The sequence below is a fragment of the Saccopteryx bilineata genome, chromosome 9, assembly GCF_036850765.1.
Source record: "Saccopteryx bilineata isolate mSacBil1 chromosome 9, mSacBil1_pri_phased_curated, whole genome shotgun sequence".
Classification (NCBI taxonomy): Eukaryota; Metazoa; Chordata; class Mammalia; order Chiroptera; family Emballonuridae; genus Saccopteryx; species Saccopteryx bilineata.
The window spans coordinates 91,764,548-91,789,586 of NC_089498.1; the positions used below are offsets into that span (position 1 = coordinate 91,764,548).

Here is a 25,039-nt window from a genome sequence, read left to right on the forward strand (position 1 = left end):
ATCTCTTTCAATGCAGACTTGACTTGGGAGGGTGGTGAACTCACAATACAGTGTACGATGATGTGTTGTGGAATTGTGCACCTGAAACCTATTTAATTTTGTTAACCAGCGTCACCCCTATAAATTCAATAAGGGAAAATGTATAAAAAGGCTCTTTCAGAACAAACCTGGGATTCAGCTCTGAGCTATGTTTCCAGCGACTGCCACCCTTGTCCTCTCTGCCTATATTGAGTGGCTGCCCCTCGGGGTCACTTGCTGCGTGTGTCCAGGCTTCATATGTCAACCTCTGTCTTGCTCGGCTCTTGCTTCAGGAAACCCTCATGTCTACTCGGTCCCCTCCTTGCACTCCCAGTCTCTGAGGAAAGGGAAGGACGGGAGCAGGTCTTGACCTGACAGCCCCACGAGGTTGCCAGCTGCGTGTACCTGCTTCCTCAGAGTCGGTGGAGAGGCCTGCGGAGATGGCGGCAAGAGCAGACGCCAGAGGGGTGAGTCCGTTTAATCTCCACCCCATCATAGCACCCCCACAACCCCGAATAAAAGAACCTTCCATCCTTGTTCATCTAGCTACTGCATCTATTTTAGTATTGTTCCTTGAAAGGGTCCATTGAAGTTATGTGAATCAAAATTAAATTATACTGATGTGTGCTTTAACTTTTTATTTTTAGCTTCTAATACTAGTAATACCAATATGTCTCTGGATTTCATTTTAAATGTAAGGATACCTCGAATATGCTTTCTAAATGTTAGAATTCTGTTAGACTTCTAACATTTAATTTTATCTTTTTTTTTTTTTTTTGCATTTTTCTGAAGCTGGAAACAGGGAAAGACAGACAGACTCCCGCATGCACCCGACCGGGATCCACCCGGCACGCCCACCATGGGGCGACGCTCTGCCCACCAGGGGGGGCTGCTCTGCCCATCCTGGGCATCGCCATGTTGCAACCAGAGCCACTCCAGCGCCTGAGGCAGAGGCCACAGAGCCATCCCCAGCGCCCGGGCCATCTTTGCTCCAATGGAGCCTTGGCTGCGGGAGGGGAAGAGAGAGACAGAGAGGAAGGGGGGGGGGGGAGTGGAGAAGCAAATGGGTGCTTCTCCTGTGTGCCCTGACCGGGAATCGAACCCGGGTCTTCCGCACGCTAGGCCGACACTCTACCGCTGAGCCAACCGGCCAGGGCCTAATTTTATCATTTGATGCACATAAGCTCCAGACCCTGTGTTGTCAGCTGGGGGTGAAGAGAGTAGCGATGGAGCCATTGGCCTGATTGAAGGACGTGTGTGGAGGAGCAAGAGCTGCCCTGGATGGGCACAGGCAAGGGGGTAAGAGGAAACGAAGGGTTTGCAGGGCAGGCAGGTTTTGAGCCTCGGTTTCAGGAAGATTTGGAGAGGAGAGGTATTCCCAGGTTGATGGACAGGCAAGGAGTCTTAAAAGTGTGAATGGGCAATTCCATTTTTAATTTTAAAAAATGGAACTGCCTTTTGACCCAGCCATCCCACTTTTAGGAATATACCCCAAGAACACCACATCACTGTTTCAAAAGGAGAAATGCACCCCCATGTTTATGGCAGCATTGTTCACAATAGCGAAGATCTGGAAACAGCCCAAGTGTCTGTCAGTGGACGAGTAGATTAAAAAGCAGTAGTAGGCCCTGGCCGGTTGGCTCAGTGGTAGAGCGTCAGCCTGGCGTGCAGAAGTCCCGGGTTCAATTCCCGGCCAGGGCACACAGGAGATGCGCCCATCTGCTTCTCCACCCCTCCCCCTCTCCTTCCTCTCTGTCTCTCTCTTCCCCTCCCGCAGCCGAGGCTCCACTGGAGCAAAGATGGCCCGGGCGCTGGGGATGGCTCCTCGGCCTCTGCCCCAGGCGCTAGAGTGGCTCTGGTCGCAACAGAGTGACGCCCTCGAGGGGCAGAGCATCGCCCCTGGTGGGCGTGCCGGGTGGATCCCGTTTGGGCGCATGCGGGAGTCTGTCTGACTGTCTCTCCCCGTTTCTGGCTTTAGAAAAATACAGGAGGGAAAAAAAAAAAAAAAAGCAGTGGTACATATACACAATGGAATACTACATGGCTGTGAAAAAGAAGGAAATCTTACCTTTTGCAACAACATAGATGGACATGGAGTCTATTATGCTAAGTGAAATAAGCCAGGCAGAGAAAGAAAAATATATGACCTCACTCATTTGAAGAATCCATTGAACAATGTGAACTGAGGAATGGAATAGAGGCAGAGACGGGATCACAGGGACCAGAGGGAAAGCGGACAGAGGGAAAGGGATGAAAGGATGGGATGAGAGCAGAAAAGCAAAACCACGGGGAAGGCATTGTGGGGAGGAGGGCAAGGGGGATGTGGGAACACGGAGGGGGGCGGTATTCGGGGGGACACTAGAATCTATGTACACCCAATAAATTAAAATAAATTTTTTTAAAAAGTGTGAATGGGGCAACTTCCCTAGCCTCCATGTTTCTTTCCTAGGGGCCAGGGAACCTTGCCGGGCAGGGTGTGCACTCTGTACTCAATAAAGCCGTTTATTATTTCAAAAAAAAAAAAAAAAAAAAGTGTGAATGGGCAAGAAATGAGAATGGCCTGGCATGGGTGTGGGAATATGGAGAGAGAATGGAATGGGAAATGGGACTGGAATCTGAGACTAGGAATTGAAATGTTTTGGAGGAATTGTCTTTATTTTAAAGGCAGTAAGAAGTTATAGTTTGTGAGAAAGAAGAGCAATGTGACCAGACGTTTGTTTTAGGGGGGGTCACTGGCAGTGGGAGCAAGTTTGGTTAGACTGAGGGTGTGGGGATTCGTGACTGGGAAACCGCAGGAACTCAGTTGATGGGAGTTGAGGTTCTTTTTTCATAATGAGAATGGAGAAGAGGGGCTTTCATTGCCATCACATGAGCAAAGTCACCAGTGTAGCACTGGGGCCTGAAGGAAGGTTTTGAGCCCTAATATTTGGAAGGTACATGAGAGGTTGTGCAGGGAAAATCCATCCAACGTGTTTTCCGGTCTGTGCAGTCCGGTGTGAAGAGTCTGTGACAGAGCACACATTGGGTATGTCATCAGCTGGCCACTTACTGCTCCCTAACAGCCTGTAGACCTCGCTGGTCTTGTAGTCTCTTCCTGTGTGAGGTCTACCTTCTTTGCTCTTACGGCCTTGCACTGTTTCCCTTAGTGTCATTTTGTGGAAAAAGATAAGAGATAAGATTAACTGTAACATATGTAAGATTTAGAGAGCTACCTGGACAGGATAGGTTGTAGCTGCTGGCTAAGAATGTGTGAATGGTGCAGCAGTAGTTAAAAGTGCTTTGCAACATTGGCAGGAAATATAAAGAATCATGACAACCTCTTGAGGGGAAAGGGGTCGTTTGCGGGGTGCACACAGGTTAAACGGGAGAACTGAAACCCTTAGGGAGACAAGGCCGTAGAAAGAGTGGCGTCTGCTGACTCCCATGGACCCAGGCTACCTGAGCTCATGGGGGCGAGTGTGGGTCCTCAGACAAGTCTCACCTTTGTGGAGCCTGGGATTGCTTCATCTGTCACATGAGGATGGGTGACAGTCTCTGTAGGGCTACTGTAATGATTGACTTCATGAGTTTTATAAAATTGGCCATGTATTTTATTATAATAATTAGTGTAAAGCAAATGTAATTGCTGGATTTGACCTTGAAAAGGAATAGTTTTTTTTTTCAATAATTCTTTTATTTTTTATTTAACAGGTTGCCAACTTCATCTTTCTCCCTACAACTGGAATATTATTTTGTTTTCCTGCTAAGTCACAGACAATGGCTAAGCTACTCCAAGAAGAGAATTAAGCTGACAGCTTTCTTTTAACCGGCAAAATGTAAAATACATGGACTCTAGAATGCACAATGGTTTAGTCACTAAGAAATTCAAATGGGGTCCTGAAGAATGTTGGCAAGGCCAGGGTGCAGTGAAGATGAGCTGACATGTTAGTCAGCTGGCGTGTTGCTGGGCTGCATCTCCTGGCCACTGACTGGACCTTGACACGGGGAGCTTTAAGCTAATACCAAGTAGAGGTGTGGAAAACTAAGTGGACATTGGGGATGTGCACAGGAACCAAAAGGCGGGGAAGTGCTAAACATTGCTGAAAACATCCATCCCAGAAAGGACCTGACTAAACCGGCACCGCCCATCGTGTTCACCTGGCTGACTTGATCCTACACGTTTCATCTAGTGCAGCGACTGAGCTGACTTGATCCTACACGTTTCATCTAGTGCAGCGACTGAGCTGACTTGATCCTACACGTTTCATCTAGTGCAGCGACTGAGCTGACTTGATCCTACACGTTTCATCTAGTGCAGCGACTGAGCTGACTTGATCCTACACGTTTCATCTAGTGCAGCGACTGAGCTGACTTGATCCTACACGTTTCATCTAGTGCAGCGACTGAGCTGACTTGATCCTACACGTTTCATCTAGTGCAGCGACTGAGCTGACTTGATCCTACACGTTTCATCTAGTGCAGCGACTGAGCTGACTTGATCCTACACGTTTCATCTAGTGCAGCGACTGAGCTGACTTGATCCTACACGTTTCATCTAGTGCAGCGACTGAGCTGACTTGATCCTACACGTTTCATCTAGTGCAGCGACTGAGCTGACTTGATCCTACACGTTTCATCTAGTGCAGCGACTGAGCTGACTTGATCCTACACGTTTCATCTAGTGCAGCGACTGAGCTGACTTGATCCTACACGTTTCATCTAGTGCAGCGACTGAGCTGACTTGATCCTACACGTTTCATCTAGTGCAGCGACTGAGCTGACTTGATCCTACACGTTTCATCTAGTGCAGCGACTGAGCTGACTTGATCCTACACGTTTCATCTAGCGCAGCGACTGAGCTGACTTGATCCTACACGTTTCATCTAGCGCAGCGACTGAGCTGACTTGATCCTACACGTTTCATCTAGTGCAGCGACTGAGCTGACTTGATCCTACACGCTTCATCTAGTGCAGCGACTGAGCTGACTTGATCCTACACGTTTCATCTAGTGCAGCGACTGAGCTGACTTGATCCTACACGCTTCATCTAGTGCAGCGACTGAGCTGACTTGATCCTACACGTTTCATCTAGTGCAGCGACTGAGCTGACTTGATCCTACACGCTTCATCTAGTGCAGCGACTGAGCTGACTTGATCCTACACGTTTCATCTAGTGCAGCGACTGAGCTGACTTGATCCTACACGCTTCATCTAGTGCAGCGACTGAGCTGACTTGATCCTACACGTTTCATCTAGTGCAGCGACTGAGCTGACTTGATCCTACACGTTTCATCTAGTGCAGCGACTGAGCTGACTTGATCCTACACGTTTCATCTAGTGCAGCGACTGAGCTGACTTGATCCTACACGTTTCATCTAGTGCAGCGACTGAGCTGACTTGATCCTACACGTTTCATCTAGTGCAGCGACTGAGCTGACTTGATCCTACACGTTTCATCTAGTGCAGCGACTGAGCTGACTTGATCCTACACGTTTCATCTAGTGCAGCGACTGAGCTGACTTGATCCTACACGCTTCATCTAGTGCAGCGACTGAGCTGACTTGATCCTACACGTTTCATCTAGTGCAGCGACTGAGCTGACTTGATCCTACACGTTTCATCTAGTGCAGCGACTGAGCTGACTTGATCCTACACGTTTCATCTAGTGCAGCGACTGAGCTGACTTGATCCTACACGTTTCATCTAGTGCAGCGACTGAGCTGACTTGATCCTACACGTTTCATCTAGTGCAGCGACTGAGCTGACTTGATCCTACACGTTTCATCTAGTGCAGCGACTGGCAGTTTCTCCACCACCGTCCAGCCAGCAGCTATGCCAGAGGCCACAGTGGCTTGGCATGTCCTGGTGTTCTCGTCAAATTTGTCAGCATTGACAAAGTCAGCCGGCCAGGTAATCTTCACACCATTCTTCTCAGTCTTGGATGACCTTGCCTCCTCCTTCATGAGACAGAGAAGTGCTGGTGTCCGTTTTGTTGAGCATCTTAAGGAAGGTAAATGCCATTCCATCACCAATAATCATCTCATTGACTTTGTCCAGCGTGTTATTGATATGCTGGATCTTGTCTGCAACTTTAGCTCTGCCAGGATGGCCAGGAAGGGTTACTCTGGGTTTTCCAAGGCCTTGGCAAAGCAGTTCAGCACCTCCTACATCACAAACCCCCAGTGTCAGGGCAGACTGACGCCCTCCACAGGGCTGTGGGCCCAGTGAGCAGTACCAAAAGCATCACTGACATAGATGTCCCTGGGCTTGGAAAGTGAGGCTCGGGAGGCTTCTACTTTAGCTTGTCACCAAAAGCATCCCTTGCCTTCCCTTCTTCCTCCACATGAAAGCGAAGGTTGTCCTGTGGGGTGACAGACCGAGCAGCTGGGTCAGCACAAGCTTTCTCCCTCCAGGGCCCACACAGTCCTTCAGGAACAAAGCACCCTTGCCCAGCAGAGACTTGAGTTCTACAGCAACTGGTCCCAAGGAGTCCCTGTTAGGGATGGGGACACCATCAGGCCATTATTTCTTTGAATAGGTTCTCTTTCCCTTCCATGCTCTCTTATCTTTCTGGTACCCCTATAATGGGGATGTTGTTATGCTTTGTGTTGTCCCAAAGGTCCTTTAAAATATCCTTATTCTTTTTTTTACCTGCTCTGATTGGGTATTTTATTCTACCTTGTCTTCCAAATTGTTGATCCTCTGCTTAATCCAACCTACTGTTTATTCCTTTCAGTGCATTCTTGATGTCAGATATTGTATTCTTCATTTCCAACTGGTTCTTTTTATGGTTTCTATGTCCCTTTTTATGCTTTCTGTCTCTTTGTTGAAGTTCTCACTTTGTGCCTGAGCATCTGTATAACTATTACTTTGAACTCTATATCTGATAAATTGCTTATCTTTCATTTAGTTCTTTTTCTAGAGATTTCTCCTGTTCTTTTGGGGGGGGGGGGCTGTGCCTTTTTCTCCCCATTTTGTCTGCCTCTTTATGTTTGTTTCCATGTATTAGATCTGCTGTGATTCCCAGTGTTTGTGGAGTAGTCTTATATAGTAGGCATTCTTTTGGCTCCAGTGGTACAGGTTCCTTGATCACTTGAGCTGTGTGCTCCAGGAATGTCCCTTGTGTGGGTTGTGTGGGCCTTCCTGTTATAATTGAGTCTTGATCAATATTGGCTCATTGTGCGTGGGATCAACCCTCAGGCTGGCTGACTGGGAGGCTGTACCCAAGCCAGTGTGAGTACGCAGCTATGCAGGTGCTGACCACAGGAAGCGGGGTTTGCCTCAGCTGGTTTTGGTGCCTGATTCTATCTTCCTTTGGATATACTGCTAGTAAATCTAATTGGATTGTACTCTGGTGTTGTCTGAAGCTGGCCACTGGGTGTATTGGTTGTGGGGCTCTTAGGAGGGAACCTGGTGCAGGTCAATGGATGCTGCTGCTGCCTATGATTGGCCCACAGCAATGTGTTTGGAGCTACAAGCAATCCACGGTTTGTGGCTGCCTCTGCTGGGCTTAGGTGTATGTGGAAGGAATTCTTACACTCCAAGAGTTTTTATCTGCACAAGGTCCAGGGGCAGGTCAGCAAAAGGCCTAAGGCACCATGAGGTCTGCCTCTATTGCCTCTGTCTGCTGGCTTGGCCACTGAAAAAGCCTCTGGTGACTAGGGAGCATGGGGTTAGTGGGTCTTCCCTAAGGGGTAGGTGCCTGACTGGCTTCAGGAAAGGTGCTGGGTGTGGCCCCACCCCAGAGTCAGAGGTCTCCGCCTGTCCAGGATTTTTCCTGGCTCAGCAGGGTACTAGCAGTCAGGCAGGTGGGGCCTCTGGAGCAGGGAGATCTCTGCCAACAGCCAGGAGAGCGGTTCTCCTGAATCTCCCACAAGGTGGAAACACCAGTCAGATTCACGGTAAATGGGGGGGAATAGCTCCCACCTCCAACAGACAACCGAGTCACTGTCACCGCTGAGTCTGTCCTGTCCAAACCCTTCCTGGACAAGGCAGCTGACTGCACAGCAGGGCCTAATCTCTGTAGGGTGAGGCAGCTGCTTCCCCCAAGCTGATACCACACAGAGGGGAGTGCTCTGCCCAAGAGAGATGGTGACTGTGGTATTAGAGAATGAGGCCCAGGCTTGCCTGCGTGAGGCATACACCAGAAGCAACTACAAGTTGATGCTTCCTGCTCCTCCCCTCACCTTTCTCTCTAAAAATCAATAAAATCTTAAAAACAAAAAAAGTTATCCACCTTTCTGAAGTTACCTACCTCAGAGCAGAGTTCTGGATTTTTACCAATTTTCTACTATTGCATATTTAATTCATACATAATATGACAAATTTTTTGTCAAGTTGTCTTTATTAAGCTTACAGCTTTCAGGTAGACTGTTCAAGACATTAATGATACCCTGTATTTTCATGTTCATAATTCACTGGTTTATATAATATTAAATGATGTCAATACAATAATTACAGCTTGAATCTGCAGGTTTGGGAACAGGTTTTGCCACTGTTAATGAGTGTGAGGACAGAGCTGTCCACCTCAGTCCCCACTGTGCTCCGTCAGCCCAAGTTGGCATGATTTAGAGACAAAACAGACAGTGCTAAATTGATATTGGAGGGCAGAACTTCTGTTGCATAGTTGCCAATTTATTTTCAGTGAAAGACTGCATTTGCAGATCCTAGTTCTGCCAGCAGGTGGCAGATGCAGTTTATGAGCTGGTTTTGACAAAGTCCTTTGCATGCTGAGCCTTCTAGTCAGTATCAGTGGCTAAGAAAATCATCCCATCCCGTTATGCGACAACCTTTGATCTTTTTGTTGCTTTTATAGCCTAGTGGTATTTTATTTATTGATATGAGAGACATTGATTTGCTGTCCTGCCCATTCATGTGTTCATTGACTTTTGCATGTGCTCTGACCAAGGATTGAACCTGCAATCTCGGTATATCAGGATGACACTCCAACCAGCTGAGCTATCCGACCAGGACTGCCTGGTGGCATTTTCTCTCTAGGTCAAAAGCTGGCAGCATTCCAGGACTGTGGAACTCAGGACAGACGAGTCCATCGGCGCTCCCACTTACCTTGTTAACTTCAGTTCCTCCTGAATGGGCAGAGCGGGGCCATTCCTACCTTACTGAGTAGTTGTGAGAAACCAAAGTCACCTCTTATTCTTTTTGCTCCTTAAAACAGACGGGAAGGCAGTTGTCTCACCTGTTAGGAAGCCTAATTACCTCAGTTATCTGCTGTGACTGCAGTAGGCCTGCAAGCTCTGACCCCTGATGCCAGCACTTCCTGGGGGCACCGAGACCCTGGCATTCAAAGCACTGGTGCAAAAGCTTATACCCAACTCTAGGTAGATGGGTGGTTGGGTCTCAGTGAATTATCCAGAGACAGTGGTCAGAAACTGGGGCACGTTGGTTACTCCCCCCCTCCCAAAAAAAAAGCATTGGAGGTTACAGCTCCAGGTGATGAGAGGTGCTATTGAAGGACATGGAGCAGGAGAAGGGACACTGGTGCGGGCATTGCCAGTGCCCGGAGGCCAGTCCCCTCCTCTCAGAGGTGGCTCGCCTGGTGCCCCTTGGCCCATGCACCAGGAAAAGGCTTTCTGGAGGGATTGGCCCTCTGGAGCTTTGCAGTTGGAGGGTGAACTGGAAGAGAGTGAATGTGCCCTGGCTGGAGAGGAAGGAGTCTGCAGGGACATGGGCACACCTCCGGCACGGGCTCCTAGAAGACGGAGAAAGGGCACTGGCCAACAGCGCAGCCGCAGGGAGTGTGCCCATGCCGAGCTTTCTGAGGCTCTGGCCTTGGAGCAGAGTGGGCCAGCAAAGGAAGCAAGCCTGAGAGGAATTCCAGGACAGACGCCTGCTGCGGGGGCTCCACGGCTCAGAGCAGGGAGGAAGAGAGAAAACTGCCCCACCTGGAGCACAGGGAAGATGGAGCTGAAAGCTCCCTCATTCGTATAAATCCAGCTTCAGTGACTGACAATCCGGAGTGCACCTCAGGGAGCATTCCACCCACCAAGACACCTTGGGGCCACCCACCCTGACATAAATAGCAGCGATCAGTGATAAACCCCCATTATGTGTGACCACAAAGGAGTCAATAATCCTGCTTTCAGAGCAGATTTAATAAAGAATGCAACCCATTCCCAATGGACTGCTCAGAGCCCAGGTGTCATCCGTTTTGGTGGCCAAAGGACTGTCCCTTCGGACACCTGCCAGGCCCAGCCAGAGGCTCAGGCTTCCAGCAGTCCCCGGGCCCAGGTGTCAGGACTCCTCTCTGCAACTGGCTCTGAGCCCCTGCACCGCGGAGGCTGAGACCCACCCTGCAGGGGCTCCGGTTCCTCAGGAGCCAGCAGCCAGTCTGCAGAGAGAGGAGGGGAGGGGAGGGGATGGGAGGGGGGCAAGCGGCACAGCGGCCATCGGTCCCTTTACTTTGGGGCCCCGGCGCCTCTGGTCCCAGCAGTGAGGCTCTCCAGAGTGGAGAAGAACTCCTCCATCTCCTGCTGCAGCAGCCGGTTCCTCCTCTCCGCATCTTCCCGCGCACGCTCAGAGTTCCTCAGTTTGATTTCCAGCATTGTGTGCTTTCTCTTTTCCTGGTCTAGCTCCTCCTCCAGCTGTGACATTCGTTTCCTCAGGTCGGCCGTCCCTTCTTCGAGTCTTAAAAATAAAAAATAAAGACACCGTTTTAGACTTTCTTGTGTCAGGTGTGCCACAAGGCCTTTTTGGCAGACGCTGCACCACGACGGCGGAGGGAGCTGCTCAGGCTGGGCCAGGTGGTGCGGGGGGGGGGGGGGGGGGGGGGGCACGTGCAGCAGGTCCGGCTGGGCCCGCGGGGGACACGTGCGGCTCAGCTGGGCATGCAGAGGGCATGTGCGGCCAGGTCTAGTCTGGCCCCAGAGAGATGGCACAGGCCTCAGCCGCTCCTCACAGGAACCTGGTTTGTCGTGTCCACCCCCGCCCCCGCCGCCAGGACCTGCCCAGTAGCAATCCAGAGACGCCCGTGTGAGCACCCAAGGGTGGAGGTCTGCCAAGTACTCACTAAAATATAAAGACCACTTATCCTCTGGTCTAGCTGACTGCCCTGCGGAGGGATGGACTGCCCACTGGCAGGGAGGAGGACACTGTCCCCTCACCTCTATTCTGATGTGGCTCTTTGAGCTGGCCTCCCTCCCCCAGCCCCAACAGACACAGCAACTTGCAGGAACCCCATCTGTGTCACTTTCATTCCTACTCATCCTGCGTGTCCCAGCTTATGTGCCCTCAGGGAAGCTTCTCTTTATCCCCCTCCACAGGTCATATGATTGCGCCGTTATGCCACTATAGGACACCATGACATTGCATTGTACAAAGGTTGGCACCTCCATCTTTTCAACCAAACCACTGTAAGGCCTGAGGGATGCCCTGAGCCCAGACCCTGGGAACCAGCCTGGCTACTTACAAGGCACACGAGGATGGGCAGGACACAAACTGCCCTGAGCCCTGAACAATGCAGAGGATGACCTCCCCCAAGCTCTGTAGCTAAAATGGACAAAGACCACATGTGCATGACCAGGACAAGGCCAAGCCTCTAAATCACCGAACACAAAGCACAGAGAGGGGAGAACACCTCCCTCCACCCCAGCCTTCCATTGGGGAGCACAAGGCATGGTGTCAGAAAGAAGGCCCTCGAGGCAGCTGCCCCGCAACCCCTCACTCCTCCTTCATCCCAGGCCCCTCTGCCAATTCCTCCCTGCTGGTGCTCTTGAGCTCAGGACCTAGCTTCCCCTTTCTGTCCATGACACTCCTTAAGTGACACAGTCCAATCTACAGACTCAAGCACACTGACATGATGACACCCCTCAGCCTGCCTGATCCTTCACTCAGGGACTAAACAAGCATCTCCAAGTTCACAGGTCCCCAACCAAGCCTGGCCCTCCTTCCAACCACACCTACCACAGCCCCCATGTCCCCACTCAGCGAACTCCTTCTTCCAGTTACTTGGATGAACAAAAATATCCCATAAGCTAGTCCTTTTTCTTATCCCCCACAGCTGATCAATTAGCAAAACCTTCCAAATATGTATGTTTGGAACCTGGCTCTTCTCCCCACCTCAACTGCTGTCCCTTGGGCCTGTATCACCAGTCTGGCCTGGACCCCTGTGGCCATCTAACTGGTCAGGCTGAGGTATGGTAGTCAGGTGTGCCTGTCAGAGTGACCAAAGTGCTCAAGGTCCTCTGGTCACTGAGCTTTGAATTGGGAGTAAAATCCAGAGCAGGCTAGTCCCACCTTCTATCCCCGCCCAGCCCTCTCCCACTGCACCGCGCCCGTCCCCGCCCAGCCCTCTCCCACTGCACCACCCCTGCCCCCGCCCAGCCCTCTCCCACTGCACCGCCCCTGCCCCCGCCCAGCCCTCTCCCACTGCACCGCCCCTGCCCCCGCCCAGCCCTCTCCCACTGCACCGCCCCTGTCCCCGCCCAGCCCTCTCCCACTGCACCGCCCCTGCCCCCGCCCAGCCCTCTCCCACTGCACAGCGCCAGTCCCCGCACAGCCCTCTCCCACTGCACAGCGCCTGTCCCCGCACAGCCCTCTTCCACTGTAGCCCCATGGCTTCTGCACCCGCCTTGTTCAGGCTCTTCCCTGTGCCCACAGCTGACCCGGGAGCTTCTCCAACCCTCTCCCCATGCCCCTTTGCCCTCCACCATTTGATTCTCCTCTAACCCTCACATTCCACATCTCAAAACTTATCTTGTGTATGGTCTCTCTGTGCCCTCACAAACACATAGAAAGAGGACAGAGCTTTTGATCAGTGTTGGTCATACCTGTGTCCCCAGCACCTACATGGTGCCTGGCACTTGACATATGCTCAACATAGTCTCCTTTGGGAGCGTAGGAACCGGGGCATGGGTGAGGCAGGCAGAATGCTGATGTCCCTGCCCACCCAGACCAGACCAGTACAGACTCCCCGGGCACAGAGTGTGCAGACATACTCCCCCAGGATTACTGAACAGGGTTTTTCTCCTTCCTGTGCTCAGAGACCCTTGCTGGACCACCTCCTCCAACCATGACGAGGCTGGGACGCTCTGCCAGGGAGGGTCATTGCTGCTCTCCCTTTGCCTCCAGGGGCCTCAACTCAGCTCCACCCCACCAGGAGAAGGTAAGGAGGGCAGTGATGCTTCCTGAGCACTCCACGTATGGCAGGCCCTGTGCAGAGTGCCCCCACCCACCGTGTCCCTTAATCCCCATGACCCCGTCAGTGCACAGTGGGGCTAGAGGAGAGCCTGTCTGGAACACTCTTGTCGGTACATGGCAAGGTAGGGACTCCGGCCCAGGAAGTCTGACCAGAGCCCAACATGAAACCACACTGTATTTTCCCCATGAGAAGGCGAAGGAACTAGCTCAGATGGGAAGTTGATTCCACCTGCCTGCAAGGTTGTCCAAGGGGATGCTGGCCCTGGAAGCTGTGGCTCTTGCCCATGGGCTCATCTCCAGCATTAATCCTCCTCTGAGACTGCCTGGCAGACCCAGTGCAGACACTCATGGGCTTCTCCACAGTTCTATACCTCGGGGTTTTCTCACACTGTGCCTTTTCTCCTCCTTGCTCTCAACTTGATCCTACTGATCTTTTAAGTCCTGGCTGAGACACGACCTGCCATGACCCTCCCTCACCCTCTTCATGGCAGGGGCCTCTGTTCTTAAAGCCCTTCTCCTGTCATATATCCAGCAAGGACATGGCCCCTGCACATGCCCGACACTCCCCAAGTGCCCAGAACATGGCTCCCAGAACAAAAGGGCCGAGCGCTGCCATTCCTGCTTCCTGCGGAAATCCGTGGCTCAGAATTAGAAGCAGAAATCCTTGCTGGAGGGAGGAAGCCCTCAGAGCGCACTGACAGCCTGTGGAAGTGGGTGGGGCCTAAGCATGGAGGTCGGGCGTAATACTACAGTTCCACAGTCCCGGATGCGGTGGGAAACCCTGCACACTCCCATGCAGACTCTGCTGTGACCTTCATCGGAGAACCTGGTCTCTCAGAGTGGGAACACGCCCTCCTCCCAGGAGGTCCGAGAGGCTGGACCTAGAGCCATATGTGAGCAAGCTCACGGGCTCAGAATGTGACAAAGCCTTCTCCTGTGTCCAGGGCAGGTGGGAGGGAAAGGCTCAGCACAGCCAGCTCCCTCCTCGGGAAATCGAATTCCGATCAGGAAGCAGTCTTTGTTCACGTCACACCTGACCACCATCAGCTAGCCAGGATGGCCTGGGGCTTGCAACGCATATGGGTACATCATCAGTGCCCCTGACTAAGAGCCACATAGGAACCCCCAACCTGAGCCCCTCCAACAAAGGCACCCAGAGCAGCTCAGGCTGACCATGACTCCTTCGTTCTGCAGATGTTCCTGGAGCTCTAACCACTGCTCCAGAGCTCTCCCAGCACAGGACCACCCACCTCCATCCCTAACCTGTCCTAAGCACTCTCCGGAGAGGTGACCTTTGGGGGCAGACTACTTCAAGCCCTGTCTCTAGGAGGCTTTCCTTCAGAACCAGAGGCTATCAGACCAGAGGCTGCCGGCCTGGGCTCAGTACCCAGTGACTGCTGGCCACGCGGGCTCTGCCAGCCAGAGGTGCAGTGCCTCACACCAGCCCAGCACCTACAGCCCTTTACCTTTTCACACTCGTCTCGTACTCAGTCCTCTGTCGGCACAGCTCTACCCTGAGCTCCGTGACTAGGCCCTGGAGAGCCCTGGAGTGGCAGGCATCGTCCTGGGCCAAGCTGCCCAGGTCGCTGGACTCGCTGCTACTGAGGCAGATGTCTACCTCGTCCAGGCCGCGAGCCAGGTCTGGGGATGTGCGGTCCTCGCTGCTAGGGAGGGGGGAGGAGGGCTCCAGGACGCCTTTGGTGTGCAGGGAGCTGCAGGCAGAGGAGTCACTGGCCCGGCATGCTGTGCAGCTGCTGACAGAGCCCCCCGCGGAGGCCTTGCAGGAGGAGGCCCCTGACCACACCGTGCTGGTCACGCTGGGAGTGCTGGGGAAGAGGCTGGGCGTGGGCACGTTGTCATAGGTGGAGAGTCTCTGTGAGGAGCTTGAGTCCTTGAGCTGATTGCTTGAGGAGGCCCAGCGCTGGCCACGCAGTGAGGACAACCCATTCATCAGCCAGTTCCCACCAGAGGAGATGATGGGCCCATCCAGGGACAAGCTGCCCACTTTGGGGCTCCCAGACCGGGATCCTGACTGCCGAAAGGAAGACTTCCAGTTGGGCAAAATCTGCATCCTCTTCCCGGAGCTGCTGGTGGCAGGGCTGCCCTGGCCACCCGGGCCCAGGAGAGAGTTCCTAGACAGTGCTGCCACCACGGCCCCATCCAGAGACGAGGTCTGGTGTGAGGGCAGGCTGCAGGCGCCAGGGCTGCTGGGCTCTGCCCGGCTGCCCCTTGTGATCTCCTCAGTGCCCCACCCCGCTGTGCACGGTGGGCCCCCGTGTGGGGAGGTCGACCCTTCTGTGGCCCTTGCAGCGAAGAGCTGGCTGTGTTTGCGGATCAAGATGGTCATCAGGTGCTGGACAAGGGAGGTGCCTGCCAAGAAGACAGGACGAGAAAGGCCTGGCTCTGAATGTCTCCAGCCCAAGCTCTCCAGCCCAGTGCAGGAGCGCTGCAGCTTGGGCCCAGGGTGGCTGGCTCTGTCTGCAGCCCAGGATCAGGCTGCCGCTCAAGAGGACTCAACACGAGCTGACCATCAGCCACCCAGAAGAGGACGGCCATTCCACCCTCAAAATTCAGGCCCAGACAGAGGGACCCTGCCCAAGAACCCTTTACACGGACAGACATGGGACCTAGAGCACAGAGGGGACACCGTGCCAGCCCACTCCACCCAGACAGGTGGGGAGGTAGCAAGCACAATACCCATGAAGGCTGTGAGGTGAGCAAGTGGCAGGCTAGAACTGGAAATCAGCACCTGGGTGTCAGAGCCCGCAGCTGTCCCGTGTCACACCCCTATGCTACTGGGGCACTGGGCTCTGGGACAGGGACTGGAGAGGTCTTACAGGTGCATGTGGGCACACACCCCCACAGTTACACACATGCCCAGGTACCTTCCATGATGGTCACTGGGTCTTCTATCTGTGGCCGAAGTATATTAGGTCCAAAAACAGTGGCCAAGTTCTGGACACTCATCTTGTTGACACTGGAGTGGGACTGAACTTCATCCAGAAACCTGCCAAGTAAGGAAGGGGCAGCTGGCAGAGAAGCCAAGCCTGATACCAGCTGTTCTGGGAGCTGCCTGGTGCCCATACCCAGCCACGCCCACACATTCCCATGGCCACCAGGCATAGCTGGCTACCCCTGCCAGTCCAGAAGAGGGCAGGGCTTGCCCTGGGGTCGGAGAGGAACAGCAGAAGCGAAAGCCAGTGGGACACGGTCCTGTCATCAGCATGGAGGAGCACATAACTGCCACACCCACAGCGGGCGGGTGTCTGGGAAGGCCAGCTCCCCCAGTGTGGGCTTCAAGTGCTCTCACAGCACTGGAGCTGGGGTCACAGTCAGCAGGCAGACTCCTGGGGGAGGGATCATGAGATGCACCAAGAGGAGGCAGAAAGAACGGGTATGTCTGTTTCCTTCCGAATGATTCCCACGACACTTGAACACCTCCTGCCCCCATGGGGACTGTAAGCTGGGTGTGCACAGGGCTGTTCTTTAACAGTCCCTGCTGGCTGACTGACTGACACTCAGGGAGCAGGGTGGGGTGGGAGAATGACCTAGCCCTGCCCCCCACCACTTACTTGCAAATATATCTCAGCAGGTTGTAATTGGCCAGAGGAAGGCTGCTCACTTGTTTAGCCAACTCCAGAGTCCCCTTGGCATTGAGAGAAAAACAGCATTTCAGAGACCAGCAATCAGCCCTACTCTCACTGAGGGAGGTGGAGGGAGGTGGGCAAGGAGGGACGTGGGCAAGGGGTGGGGGTGGCAGGCACCAAAGGTCAGACCTCCAACCCATTTGGCTTGGCCCCAGGTGACCAGAGAGCACACAACTCCATCACCCTCCAAGGAGTGGCCAAGCCAGGCCCAGGACCTCTGAGCAGGTAGTCACTCTGGGGGACAGGTGTGAGGGGCGACTCTGCAGGGCCACAGAGGAATGCCAGCGCCAGTGCTTATCGAGACACAAATATTTGCCAGATAAAGACCCCTCATCTCCCCCATGGCCACAGGGAGGGCAAACAGTCCTTCCCTAGCCAGGCACCTGTGGGTAGGCGTGGGAGCCCCTGGCCTGTCTCAGATTCTTTTGGCAGGAGGCAGAATAGAAGCAGATGAAAGGTCTGGTTGTGTCTGAACTCTGTGGCAGTCTGAGGAGCTTAAAGGTGAGTGTAGGATCAAGAGTGGAGCAGGAGTGCCTGTTGTGTGCTGTGTGGAGTACTGGGCATGCCCAGAACATGGCCTGCTTTAAGAGGCACCCATCCCATGCCCCCTCCAACACTGAGGCCTCATGCAGGGAGGGCCCTGCACAGGGGACAGCTCCAGGCTGCCCCATAAACAGAGCAAGATGAATACCCCCCAGCAATATTCTCCTGCCCCCACCCAGCCCCAACACACACATACACACACACACACACAGCCAGGCTGTAGATCAGGATCTAAGGCCACAAAATAATGAAAGTTAGCATTTTGTGTCCCGATTCCACAGCCCCCACCCCCCACCTGGCAGGCCCACCTCCCAGGATGAGTTCCCAGGAGTCACTAACCTCCCCCTCGTCCTTGGTGAGTAGCTGGGCGCAGCTGAGGAAATCCTCATACCTGGTGAAAGGGACCACAGGCTCGGGGAGCTCCCGCAGGTAGAGCTTCAGCAAGGAGGCCACGGTGTGCACATCTGTTGTGCTGCCAGCGGGGTGACAGGCAAGAGGCATGGGTGCCAGGGAGCTGCAGGAGTGATCAGCCCCTCTCCACCCAGAGGCAGCCTCTGCTCTCAAGCCCGCACCCGCGCCTGTGTGACACCAAGGGGTGGGACCTGGACCTGTACATGTGCGCATGCGTGCGTGCGTGCGCGCGTGCATGCGTGCGCGTGTGTGTGAGAGAGACAGAGACAGAGACACAGAGAGGCACACCAAGGCCGGCACCCGCTGCCTCTGGTCAAGGAAACAACCAAGCTGCATCAGCTGGGGACAGCGGGCCTGGGTGGGGCGAGGAGGGGTTGGAGGGCCGTCTCAGAGACAGCCCACTACCCAGGCCCCTGCTCAGAACCCCTGCGCCTCAGGGCAGGGTCAGTGCTCAGGGACAGTAGTACGGGGCTCTGCGCTGCTGCAAAAGCCAGAGGACCCTGAGGGTACAGCTGCTCCCCACAGTGGCTGCTGGGGTGGGAGGCATCACCCAGGACCCTGTTGGCTCACAGAGGAGAGGCCCTGTGACAGCTGGTCAGGGAGCCAGTAGAAGTGAAGAGTCCCCTTCTTTAGGCCTGGTGACCACCCCAGAGTCCTCTGCAGAGTGACATGGGAGCTGCACTTCCCCAGGAAGGAGGGGAGCAGGGATCCAGGGACATGGCAGTCCTTGCCAAAGCTTGAGCTTGCTCCCACTCCCACCTGCCCTCTAATGGAAAAGGAAGGGTATGTCAAAGAAAGTGGTAGCCCAAGACACTGGCCACCAGGGTGGGTTGGTCAGACCCTTTCCCCTGGCCTGGGCTTCTGCACTCCTCACCCTATTTCCAGGACCCCATGAGTCTGCTCCCAGTCCTCAGTCTTCTGCCTCCAGCTCAGAGTTGCCTGGGCTGACGTGGCCCCCATGGAGGGCAGTGCCCTGGGCTCCAGGATCAAGCCCTGGTCTTGGTGACCAAAGCCCATGATGGTTCTCTGTATGTGCATTTCCTTGTTTGCCATCTGCCCTGGCCCCAAGGGTAGGACCTTGTCTGTCCTGTTCGTGGCCACACCCCCACACAGGCGCTCTCCGTGGATGATGGGTGAAGAAAGCAAGGGCCATTGCAACAGTGAATGGAGCCATCAGGGTCTAGCCCAAGGGAGATCCTCCTCAATGCGTGGCAACAAGGTGCACAGGCCTGGAGAGCAGCCCAGAGGCTAGGGTCGTGGGAAGGACTGGGGGAGACAGCTCTGGCAACTGAGGCTTCCTGGCTGGTGGGGTTCTTTATGGAACAGGGAGCCTAGGACCTGGGGCTGGAGCTCAGTGCTGGGCAGAGTATGGTTTGTACCTGGGGAGTGAGACTACTCTGGAATGCCTTGGCTAGCAGGCAGGTGAGGGGAGTAGCTCCTGGACCCCTGTGTCAGGGTGGGCATAAATGTAGGGCCAGGGGACCACCATAGAGATGGTGAAAGTGGGAAAGAATGGTGTTAGAGCACCCAGGAAGCAGTTTCTAGAAGAGAAAGCACCCAAAGCCCAATGTCAAGGGTAAGTTTCCAGGAATCTCAGAAGGGATATTATTTGAAATAATCATCTCCAGCCACAATCCTGGACCACAGAGACATAGAATGGAAGAGGCCGGGCTAGATTCAGAACGGACCACAAGCTCACTGAGACTGTAAGTTCTAAACCACAAGTTCAGAGTATCAGGATGCAGTTCCACAAGGCTCCAGATGAAGGGACGCCTGTGCATCCTGGGCAGACAACCTCAGGACAATGGTAGTCAATCTCAGGCTCCACATGTGAAGAAAGAAACTCTCCTGGCTACAGTGATGGGTCTGGGCTGAAACTGAAGGGGTTGGGGCTGTTCTGCCCTGAGAGGAGAGCTGGGAAGGCGAGGGTTGCCAGGAAGAAGCCACAGACCTGTGCTAGGGCAGAGGGGCCGCATCTGTGAAGGCAGACCTGAGGAGAACGGGCAGAGGCCAGGGTAGGTCTGACACAGGAATACCTTCCTATGACAAACTCCCCAATGGGTAGGGTCCTGTCCTAGAGAAGAGGCCCCCGAACAGCTCCATCTCCCATGTTCTTAGCCCCTGGGCTCTTAGTGAGGTTGACTCCTTCCAGAGGGTGGAGCCCAGGCCCTGGTAAGCCACAGTGATGAGTTAGGACAGGCACTGGCCCAGGACAGGTGAGCAGACTCACTCCCCATCCCAAAATAATGAAAGGCTGCGGGGGCCACAGCTGTGGCTCCAACCTGGCACTGAAGGCACCTGGGGCCGGGCCACCTGCGGGAAGAAGAACCCAGGGACAGACACTCCACGAAGGGCCTGAAGCACCAGAGGCCCTTCTTTGCCCCAGCCCGGGTTGGGTCTAGGGGTACCTGCTGTGGAAAGAGCATGTGTGGGTGTAAGCAGCCTCATCGGTGGCAGGACCTGTCTCTGAGCGGAGGCCCAGGGCTAGTGCAGGGTTTGGGGGCTCTGAACTCTGCGCACTGGGGTGTGCTGATGAGCACACATGCACCAACGTGAGGGACCATTCTGCCCACCATCCTGCTGCCAGGCTTCTCAGGCACCAACTCACACCTGCCACCAGAGTTGGTGTCCTGGGAGGACCCCAGCAGTGGGAAAACAGGCCCCATCTTCACCCATACCCCAGGATCTCACCTGTCAAACAGCGGCTTCTCCCCGCAGTCAAAGGAGTCCTGCAGGTCCCTTACCAGGTTGGCCTGGCCCGGCATGCGGAAGAGACCCTCCTCAGTGAGCCCACGCTCCCGGATGAAGTCCACACACTGCTCCACCAGCAAGGGCGCCAGGCGGAGGCCATACTTACGCTCGTGGCGGACTGTGTCCTCCAGGCGCTGCCCGAAGATCCCTGGGCCAAGAGAGGACCTGATGACAACCTCAGCTACCCAGCTTCGTAGTGAGAGGGGTGCTTGGGACGACTGAAAGCAGGGGTACTCTCAGGGCCAAAGGTGGCTGCTCCGGAGGGAGCAAATTAGAAACTCTGAGGGTGCACACTGGGCAGCTAAATGCCAGGCCACCTGGGACAGGGAGCAGGAGGGGACCATGAACAGGTGTGGTCTGTCCTGTCCTGTGGAGCTTGCAAGCGTGAAGAACCTTTAAAGGGCCCTCAAGGAATATGCATTATGCATTTTACTGGTTTATTTAAGTGACACTAATCTCCAAAGAGCATGGCTTACATTTAAAAACTCTAGACTGGCCCTGGCCGGTGGCTCAGTGGATAGAGTGTTGGCCTGGTGTATGGACATCCCAGGTTCAATTCCTAGTCAGAGCACACAGGAAAAGCGACCATCTGCTTCTCCCCCTCCCCACTGCTCCCTCTCCCCCTTCTATCACTCCTCCCCTCCCACAGCCAGTGGCTCAACTGGTTGGAACATGGCTCCAGGCACTGAGAATGGTTCCAACAGGAGTGCATCAGCCTCAGGCACTAAAAATAGCTCCATACCCAAGCATCAGCCCTAGACTGAACCTGGTCAGGGTGCATGCGGGAGTCTGCCTCACTATCTCTCCTCCTCTCGCATAAAATAAAAAAAGAAAGAAAAAACCACAACTCAAGACTATGTCCACCAGAAAACCTTCTCTAGAATGTTCTTAGCAGCTCTGCTTGCAACCCCTCCCAATGGGAACCCATCCAAAGGCCATCAGCAATTCAAAGAGACATCATGGTCTGCTCACACAGCCTTAACACCAAACAGCAATAAAACAGATGTGGCTGAGTTCACATGACAAGACATCATCATCATTCATCACGAAGAAAATGCAAATCAAAGCCACAATAAGATTCCATCTCACGCCCATTAGGATGGCTACTATTTAAAAAAAAAATAGTAAATATTGGCCAAAAAAAATTGGAACCCTGTGCACTGTTGGTGAGAATGTAAAATGGTGTCTGACCAGGCGGTGGCGCAGTGGACAGAGCATCAGACTGGGACGCAGAAGACCCAGGTTTGAAACCCTGAGGTTGTTGGCTTGAGTTTGGGCTCATCTGGTTTGAGCAAGGCTCACCAGCTTGAGCCCAAAGTCGCTGTCTGGAGCGACTCAACATACACTCAGTATGTTGTAGCACCCCCCCCCCAGTCAAGGCGCATATGAGAGAGCAATCAATGAACAACTAAGGTGCCACAATGAAGAACTGATGCTTCTCATCTCTCTCTCTTCCTGTCTGTCCCTATCTGTTCCCCTCTCTGTCTCTGTCACACACACAAAAAAAGAATGTAAAATGGTGAAACCACTGTGCAAAACAGTATGGAGGTTCCTCAAAAACTTTCAAGCAGAACTACCATATGACCCAGCAATTCCACTCCTAGGGATATGCCCAAAATAACTGAAAGCAGGCTTGAACATTTACACACCCAAGCTCACAGCAGCATCATTCACAAAAGCCCCAAAGTGGAAGCAATCCAGGTGTCTATCCATCAACAGATGAATAGAAAAACCAAATGTGATATGTACGTACTGACAATGGAATATCCTTCACCCTTACACAGGAAGGAAATCCTGACACATATTACCACATAAATGATCTTGAAGACATTATATCAAGTGAAATAAGTAAGTCACGAAAGAACAAATACTGCATGACTCCACTTATGAGAGGTACTTAGAATAATTGAAATCGGCCTGACCTGTGGTGGCGCAGTGGATAAAGCGTCGACCTGGAAATGCTGAGGTCGCCGGTTTGAAACCCTAGGCTTGCCTGGTCAAGGCACATATGGGAGTTGATGCTTCTAGCTCCTCCCCCCTTCTCTCTCTCTCTCTCTCTCTTTCTCTCTCTCTCTCTCTGTCTCTCCCTCTCCTCTCTAAAATGAATAAATTAAAAAAAAAGAATAATCAAAATCATGGAGACAGCAAGTAGAAGGGCGGTTGCCGGGGGCTGGAGGAAGGGAAATGGGGAGTTACTATTTAATGAAGACGTGGTTTCAGTTTTACAAGAGGAAAAGAGTTCTGGAGATGGATGATGGTGATGCTTGCACATCACAAATATACTTACTGCCACTGAGTGGTACATTTAAACATGGTCAGGATGGTAAATTTTACCTTAGCTCTGTTTTTACCAAAAACTTTTTTTAAATTTATGAAAAAACAACCCATTTTAAAAAATGCAAAAGCCAGACCCAGAGCGCACACTTCACTACTCCATTTATATAAAGGGCAGAACTAGGTCAGGACATAGTTACCTCTGTGGGTCCGCAGCAGGAAGGAGCCTGAGGGACTTGTGGGTGCTGGCGATGCTCTGGCTCTGCACCTGCACCTGGTTGTGTTCACTCTGAGAAAAACCATTAAACTATACACTGTGATCAGTTCACTTTTCTGTAGGCTATATTTCAATAACATTTGCAAAAAAGAAAAAGAAAAATCAGGAAGAAATTCACATTTCATACAAGACAAGAAAGTAAATGGGACAGCGCAAAAGAGGAAGAAGGTAGAGAAACTTGACAAAGAAAACCTATGCCAACTAGATATAAAACTGGGCTAAGAGGCTCCTGGCAGCCCAGGCAAAGAGTGGAAGGTGTTGAGACTCATAAAGCTCTTGGTCTCGCAGTGAGAGTAAAAGGAAAGACAGCCTTCCACCAGCCCAGGCTTGACAAGGACCCTAGAGGGCCTGATAGCTCCCAGATCCACGATGCAGAGACCTTCCCTGCAGGGCAGGTGAAGGGGTGTGCCAGAGGCAGGATGCCACAGCTCCATTCTGTCCAGGCAGTTCGGTGGTCCCTAAGGGACACAGCCCAGGCAGGTGGCTTCCTGAGACCTGGATGGCGAGCCAGCAGGTAAGAGGTTCAATCCCTCTGCTGGCACTAAGCAGTGGCAGGACTCAGGGAGCCTACTTGTCTCCCTACACACAATAGTTATTTTGAAGTAAGATATATCAGTTCATAATACAGTGCCTGCGTGGCATAGACCAGGGCTCAGGAAATGTTCCTTCCCACTCTGCCTGTCCCAAAGACAAAGTACACAGAATCTAAGGGGAATAAAGACACACCCTTCTAGAAAACACGCTCACATAGAGTGCACCAAACAACGCCACCAAAACTTTAGGAAGAAGTGTGTGTGTGCAGGCAGGCATGTGCATGTGGACTTGTGTGTTTACTTAAGCTGTGTGTCCGTGGGGGACATGTGTATTCATATGTGTGTGTATGAAGAAAGTGTGCTGAAATAGTTAACACATGGCACTGTGGGATCAAGCGCTATTCTAAACCCTTTACGTACATCAATATATTTAGTTCTCATAGCTTAGTAACTTAGGAACTATTACTACTATTGTCACCACAGTTGTCATCATTGTCCTGATATTTCAGATGAAGAAATGCAGAGGCAGAGGGGTTTAAGGGCCAAGTTCACTCAACAGGATCAGGGTTCACAGCCAGGCAGTCTGGTTCCAGGTCCAGAGAATGCACTAGGCCACAGAGCTGCTCTCAGCACACCGGCTCACGAATACCTGCAGGTGCTACCCACCTACCAACCTTGCCTCCTGTGTCTCTCTCTTTCTTAACCACTCACTGGCAGTTCCCAAGGACGTGATCTGGGCAAGAGGCAGAGGTGAGTAGAGACTACAATGCTGACAAGAAAGGAAAAGCTGTGTGTCTTCTAGGACTTGGCGGGAGAGACCAACTACCCCTACTCACAGGGGAGGGGCCAGTCAACAGCCTTGAGTACAGGGGCTTATGCTGCCACAAACCGCCATGGTGGCTGCCTCGGGCAGCTCTGAAAAGTTCCTAGGGCTCACCACTGACAGTGTCCTGACCTCTCTGTCCAGCTGAAGAGTGGCCTAGGCTGGTCCTGGGCACACAGCCACTGTTCCCTCTTATTTCACTCAAGGCTCAATCACCTATGTCAAACAATGGGTCATGTGGCCCTGGCGAGATGGCTCAGTACATAAAGCATCGTCCCTGTGCACTGAGGTTGTAGGTTCAGTCCCTAGTAAGGGACACATACCAGAAGCAATGAGTGCACAGCTAAATGGAACTAAGTGGAACAATGAGTTGATGTGATTCTCTCTCCCAATCAATGGAAAAATTAAGAAATAAAAAAAAATGGGTTGTGGTTGCCTGGTCAAGGCACATATGGGAGTTCATGCTTCCTGCTCTCCCCACCCCCCACCTCCCTTTTCTCTCTCTCTTTCTCCTCTCTAAAAAATGAATAAACAAAATCTTTTTAAAAATAGGTTATAGGGCTAAAATATTCTTCTTTAGCTAATATCAAGAGATTTTATATAAAAATTTAGATTCCCAGTCTCTGAA

General features: G+C 52.8%; 1 protein-coding gene and 1 pseudogene across 10 annotated transcripts in view; both read right to left on the minus strand.

Annotated features, from left to right (window-relative positions):
- Window positions 1-5,741: 5,741 nt before the first annotated feature.
- Window positions 5,742-6,516, minus strand: LOC136313672 (phosphoglycerate kinase 1-like; annotated as a pseudogene).
- Window positions 6,517-10,088: 3,572 nt separating this feature from the next.
- Window positions 10,089-25,039, minus strand: part of ARHGAP22 (Rho GTPase activating protein 22) — a 206,553-nt gene continuing 191,602 nt past the window's right edge. For all 10 annotated transcript variants that reach the window (XM_066243429.1, XM_066243427.1, XM_066243428.1 and 7 more), the window contains 6 exons: window positions 20,445-20,652; window positions 17,682-17,814; window positions 16,725-16,798; window positions 16,038-16,159; window positions 14,619-15,522; window positions 10,089-10,641 (listed from right to left, as the gene is read on the minus strand). In XM_066243429.1, coding sequence (XP_066099526.1) covers window positions 10,413-10,641; window positions 14,619-15,522; window positions 16,038-16,159; window positions 16,725-16,798; window positions 17,682-17,814; window positions 20,445-20,652 — 1,670 coding nt within the window. In that variant the 3' untranslated portion in view covers window positions 10,089-10,412. The remainder of the gene's footprint in view (window positions 10,642-14,618; window positions 15,523-16,037; window positions 16,160-16,724; window positions 16,799-17,681; window positions 17,815-20,444; window positions 20,653-25,039) is intronic.